This window comes from Charadrius vociferus, unplaced genomic scaffold, assembly GCF_000708025.1.
Source record: "Charadrius vociferus isolate BGI_N301 unplaced genomic scaffold, ASM70802v2 scaffold39, whole genome shotgun sequence".
NCBI lineage: Eukaryota > Metazoa > Chordata > Aves > Charadriiformes > Charadriidae > Charadrius > Charadrius vociferus.
In genome coordinates, this window is record NW_009650188.1 from 5,798,732 (window position 1) to 5,805,157 (window position 6,426).

Below are 6,426 nucleotides of genomic sequence, written 5' to 3' on the forward strand. Positions count from 1 at the left end.
CCTTTGTGAGAACAAAAGCCCCAAAGACCTCTAAGATGCCCAACTCATAGCCTCATCTGTGATAAAGTTTGGGAGATACAAGACAGCTCTTTGCCAAGAGCCTGGAAGAGCTGCAGGTAAAAACAAAGAGACCAGCACGCACAAATTCCTATGGGAAAGACCCAAGGACAGACAAGTGCATCATGTGTAGAGAAAGGAGCAGCCTTCACAGCAAACAAGGAACCAGAAGGCAGAAGCAGGTAAACAATATATATCTTGCAGGGAAAGTGAAGGTAACAGGTGTAGGCTAAAGCATGCAGTTCCCCAGCAGTGGCATAAATGTAAACACATTGCAGAGCCCACTAAGTCACACTGATCAAGCACACACATCTTCTCACCATCCTGAGTCCTTCCTCTTGGAACTACGTTGGAGAGTATTTGGCATATAACAACCCTTTAGTAAGTGTCTGGTGCATTGGGCCAAAGGTGAGGAGCTCCGAGTCCTTCCTCTTGGAAGTACATGTTGTTACATGCCAAATACCCTCCAACATACTTCAAATGAGAAGGTCAAAAGCACATCTGGGGTCTTCAGCCCTAAGCTAGGACTCTGGACAACCCAGAGGCACGTTCACATGGATGTAGCCTCCAAGTCCCATTGCAAGCAAGTGGCTTGGTAGACATCCTGCCCACCTGATATAATGTGCTCTACCAAGGACAACCACTTATATCTTCGGCAAGTTTTGAAATCAGTAATCAACAGGAAAGCCCAGAAAGAGTGGGCTTTCCTGCAATGAAAGAATAAGTTTTTTAAGGAGCTCAAACCCAACCACTATTATGAAACTTTAAAGCATCCACCAAGAAATCATCAGACTCCAGCAAAAAGCCTTGTTAACTACTGTACCTCCCCAGCCCCAGAAGCTCTGCTAGAGAAGTAACAATCTCAGTGCCAGCGAACCCATCACTGCCACCTTTGAGGTCCCTAAAGTACTTACCTCCCCATCACCACACTTACAAACCGTGAGACTTGAGTCCATCACTTGAGGCTGAATCCTTTGAGAACCACCAGGCTAATATTTGGGGACAAGCCAGCAGGGCTTCAAGAGGTGCCACAGGGAGCTAAAAAGCAGCCAGCACTTAGGCCCTGAGCAGGGGCATCTCCCAATCACACTTTGCTTATGGAGCATCAGGCAAGCAGTAAACTCTTCCACTCTACATCTCACAAACAGCGAGTTCAATACTATGCAGATAACACACTCCTCCATCTGTCCCTTAAGTGACAGACCACCACAAGCAGCAAGTGAAGGTGTCTGCAGACACCTATTATCTCTAGTTGAATCTATGGTCTACAACAGCATTGGTGGCCTCAGGTTGTTCCCATAGCTTATAATTTTAAAATAACATTGTACATATCTGCCCTCTTTCACCGTGAGAAAGATCTGCTAAGGGCTCCTGTAACAAGAGAAACTGGAGGGGAAGTGAGTGGCTAATTTGAATGTTGTCCTACCATCTGGTTGGGATTAAGGTCTGGGCAGGTCAGCTGTTGCCCCAAGAGGCCATCCTTGCTTCACCTGGTCTCAATTTTACACCTTTTATGCTATCAGTCCAACCACAATCAGCTGAACATCTCCTGACAATGGGCTGCTCAGGTGCCAGAGAAAAGCTTGGAGTGATTCGTTCATTCTCTAGGGCTTGTCCACGACTGACATGAGGTTAATCTGGATCAGTTTTTGAAGATACCACTTAAAAAGCAAGAGGCTCCCAAGCTGCCTTTACCCAATTAAGCATCTTTCCCTTAGGACGGGAGGCCAGCTAAGCTTGCATTAAAGCTCATCAAGTGTCCTGTTATTCAGGTACGCTTTAATATCACAGCTGTGGTCATCCCAGTGGAGGCCACCAAAAGGCTGGAGATGCCTTATAATTTTTCACCTCCTTTTGTCGCTTCAGTTATTTCTGCTATTACTTTGGGTAGCGAGATGAAAGGCCCAGCAGCTCTGCCCTTATCCACTTTGCTCTCCAGACTCCCCTCCAGTTTTTCTTTTCACATTAACTGTGTCACACACCAAACTCTCATTCACTAACTGCCCGAGGGGGACCCTCACTGAGTGTTAATTGCTGTTAATGAGCTGTTGCTGCTTTCCTTCCAAGAGCACCAATTACAACAGCACTCAGGCACGAAAGAAGATGAGTGTCTGCAGCAAATCAAGGCAAATTTTACTCCAGATGCTGGCATTGCACTGCCAGCAACTCCTGGAAAATGCTTTAAATCAGGACAAGATTGGGTGAAGGGTAACAGCAGACAACTTTCCTGCTGTTGCCTGTCTTCTTGTTCTTCATATGGTGGGTCAGGGTGAATGAGAAGTCCCTGACCTGCTTCCCACTGCTCCTGTTGCGGTGCCTTGCAGGGATATCTACGCTCAGATATTCACCTGAGCTCTCGCTCAAGTCTCCCTCCAGTCACAAGCACAAAGTCCCACCAGTGGGTTTTACATGCAGGCGGTGGCCCAGCTGACTCGGAGCACAGCAGGACTTGTCTTGTCCCACACGCTACTAGAAGAGCTGCAGGAAGGACTTAGCAAGATGGCCAGATAGCCTTGTGTTGTGCACACCAACACTGCCATCATTTCAGAACCATCCCCTACCACAGAGCTGGGGGCAGTGCCTACCTCAGCTACAGCAGGGTCTGTCCCTACCAGAGCTTTATAATCCTTTGTTACAAACCTCATTTCCCTCCACTGCTAAGCGTGGGTGAGGTCATATGCTAGCACCAAGTGTGGCCCAGGAAGTATACTGAGATGTCCACCAGCTAAGAATCACTAGAACTACCACTGTTCCTAAGGCTTCTCCCTCTGATTTACCTTTCTCGAAGCTGCAGGCCAAAGAAAGGAGATTTTAAATGAGGGATGTGCTAAGATAGTAAAAGCTTTTACATGAGTGCTTAAGGTCGTGCAAGTCAAGACCAGGTATCAAGACCCTTCACCAAATAGGCTGAATCTGTCTACAATGGCAGTAAGAAATTGCCCGGTGTCTCACTCCAACTTTCTCATTTGGGTTATTTTGGCCATACTAAGAAACATTCACATCCAAACTCTTACTGTTTGTGAGAGTCTTAGCAGAGCTGATTTACTCCATGAAAAAAAACTCCCAAAATTTTTGTCTCACCACCTTGATCTGAAAGGAGATTTAGAGAGCACCACCTGCAGCAGGGTTTCCCTCTTCCCCAGCTCTCCCAAAGTTGCAGCTCCCTCTTGGGCTCTGGCATGTGGTTCTACAGCAGGTATGAAAAAGTGCAGGTGCCTTGGCAGAGCGGCAGCCTGCTCGCTGGCTCACTCGCTCGCTCTCCTCCAGTTACAGATCAAGACCTGTTGTTCACCTCAAAGCACCTGGCTCCTATTGTGCCGCCTTTCCACAGTTTGTTAAATTTTATTTCCCGTTATTTCTCCCCTTTTGGCTTCCACCCTAAAAATCCTTCTGTAAGTTCCCCAGCTGCCTTGCTCCTCATAGACGTTCATTTAAGTATAAGACCTTACGAGCAAACCCAGAGGTACTCGCTCAGATGGAGCTCTGTCTGAACAAAACCCCTTGGGCAAGGGTCGCCTGCTCATGTATCTTGGGAATCCACTGACTTCGGTGGAAAGAACACACACCTGGCCATGCCCTTGGGTGACCTCAAGCTCACCTTGGTTTTTCCCAAACCCACACTACCAATTTCCCAGTGGTTTTCCCACAAACATATATATTCTTCCCCAGGAGCCAGGGTACTCCCATCAGGGGTGATCTCAGGGAGGGTGGGTGTCCACCAGCACCCCTGAAGCAGCTGGCAAAAGGCAGCTCGGAAGACCTCAGCAGCAGCAGGATTCAACTCATGCCCCCACATTTCCCAAATGCCGGGCACACCGCATTTCGTTTTTCAGAGCTTAGCCTACAAATAATCAATCTTGTCTTCTGCACAGGCCAATGAGGTCTGCGGAAAGAAAATTGCAAAAGATTTGTTATTTCCCTAGTGTTCCCATTTTCCCATTCCTTTCCCACAGAAGCAAGGTTTTTGTTTTGTTTTGTTTTGTTTTTTTTCTTTCCCAACTTTCAGGGGAAAATCCTGACAAATGGAAGCCCTGATTCATACCAGCAAAAATTTGGCCTTTTTTAATTTAAGGTGGAGCCCTTCTTGTCTGAGGATGAAAACATTTCTCTAACTGCACACAGAGTGCAAGGATCGAGCCTTTGCTCTGCCAAAGCAAAGGCCGAGTGGCATTGGGTGCTCATGGCCACCACAAGCAGAGTGCTGTTGTGCAGGCAGGAGAGCTATTCATCTCCCCCGTGCTCAGGAAAGCACTACCTGTGATCACTCACAAGGATGGGAAACACAGAACAGGCAAGCACAGGATGGCGGTGGTCGCTGTCACCAAAGAGACTTCCAGGGGTGGGAAAACATCTTCTGGGGCTGTGCTTGGGCAGAGGCACGGTGTGAGGCTCCATGGCCAGAGGGGTGCATTGGAAGAAAGGCTCCCCTTCCCCCTCCCATGTTTTCTCAGATGACTGAAGGACGTATGAGAAAGGGTCAGGAAGGGAGGAAGGGAAGCACTGCTCCTCTCCCGTCATCACCGCCCAAGCAGAGACACCTACTCCCCTCCTCCCTTTGTGTCCCACCTGAGAAGCAGCAGAGAGAAGAAGATGGCTGGGGAAAAAAGGATTTATGGCCACAGCCTACCTGCTCTCACAGCCCAGGGGAAAAAAAGTGAAGGAGAAAGAAGATCAAAGGAGCAACTTGTCCTTAAAACCCTCCCTTGCAGCTTTTCTCCTCGGATGCTGCCATCCATACTGTACTGCTCCCGCTCCGGTGGGCACCTCTGCCCATTGCCAGGAGCCAGCAGCAGGGAATGAGCAATTTTCTCTGACACCGAGACAGAAACAGCTTTAAAAAAAAAAAAAAAACAACCAAAAAAAGGAAAAGCCATGACTTTTTTTTCCCCTCCCTGTCTCTGGCCAGAAAGCACATTTGGCAGAGCCCTGAGTGCTGGAAGACATCAGCAGGGCTGCCGGCACTTCAGAGGCTCCGGGGAGGAGGGCAGGCGTGCACAAACCGCCGACCGCACCAAGGCCACTGTCCCCGCTGTCGCGGGGTCCCCCATCACGTGGGGGAGTCCCCCTCTCCATTCCTCCCCAGCTGCTGCCTCCAAAGGGCCCCGGGGAAAACAGGGGTCCCCTAAGGCCACGTGTTGATGCTCCACAGAGCAACGTGTGTTTTGCAGGGCATTTTGCACCTGTGGCACGTGGTAAAGGCACACGTCCTCCTCCAGCACCGAGCTGCTCCTTGTGCCTTTGCCTGAAGAGGGGGATTTACTCCAAAACCACCATTTGGCTTTGAGGTGCAGGGTTTGATCAGACCCTGGCCGTGGCCAGCCAAGGGCATCTCCCCATGGGCATCACTCACCAGGATGAGATTTGGAGAGGCTCACCCATGCCAACCCCCACCTTACCAAATCCTGTCGCTCCCACCTGGCAGCACTGCCTCCTTCTCACCCCAGCTACTCAGGCAAAGGCATTTTGAATAAAAATTTTAAAAGTAGGTTTTAAAACTACTTTAGGAAGTAGGGAAGGTGGGGAAGGGGCAGCCATTCCCCTGTTGCATCCCATGCAGGGGGGTCAGGGGACACCACACTCCTTGCATGGGACTGCTCTGCCCACCCCGGGGATCCCTGAGATCCTGCTGGCATGTCACTGGAGACCAGCAGCTCTGCACTGGGAATCCCCCCAGGGTACGCATTCCCTGTCACCCCCCATTCATTTGGGGGGAGAAAAACTCTTAATGTCAGGGCATCCCAGAGAGGTGCCATCCCACATCGTAAGATCTACTTGCCCTCGATGGCACAGCATACCTGTTTCTGCAGGAAAACCCCCTCCACCGTCCCATGCTGGGAAGTGGCCAGTCAGAAGCAACATCCAAGCACAGGTCAGGGAGAGGGTGCACCTCATCCCTTGATGTGCCACCCCCCCACACAAGCCCCACACCTACCGCTGGGGCGAGTCGGGGTCAAAGCAGGTCCTGGCCACATCGGTGGCCCGCGGGTCGCAGCAGTCACCATCATCGAAGTCATCCAACATGTTGTTGCACTCCATGTGGCAGATGCCATCACGGCGCTTCCAGGAGAAGCAGCGGCCAGGCCGGCGGCAGTCCCCGCCATCGTAGCCAGTCAGGGGATGCTCGCACTCGGGATCACAGCGCTCGTTGCCCACCTTGCTGGGTTCACAGCCCAGCAGGACGGCACGGCGGCGCAGTGAGGAGTTGCGTACCTCCAGCAAGCTGAGCTGCCAGGATATGTTGTAGGGTCGGAAAGCTTCGCTCAGCGCTCGGTGTTGCCGCCAAACCTGGTCCCGGCTGACTGTCGGCCGCCCGCCACCATCCTCCACCAGGTTCACCACCCGGTACCGCACCACCCTCCCCCTCCGCAG

General features: G+C 50.9%; 1 protein-coding gene across 1 annotated transcript in view; it reads right to left on the bottom strand.

Annotated features, from left to right (window-relative positions):
- PAPPA2 (pappalysin 2) overlaps positions 1-6,426 on the bottom strand; it is a 90,914-nt gene that overhangs the window by 79,593 nt on the left and 4,895 nt on the right. The window contains exon 4 of the mRNA XM_009892944.1: positions 5,990-6,418. Coding sequence (XP_009891246.1) covers positions 5,990-6,418 — 429 coding nt within the window. The remainder of the gene's footprint in view (positions 1-5,989; positions 6,419-6,426) is intronic.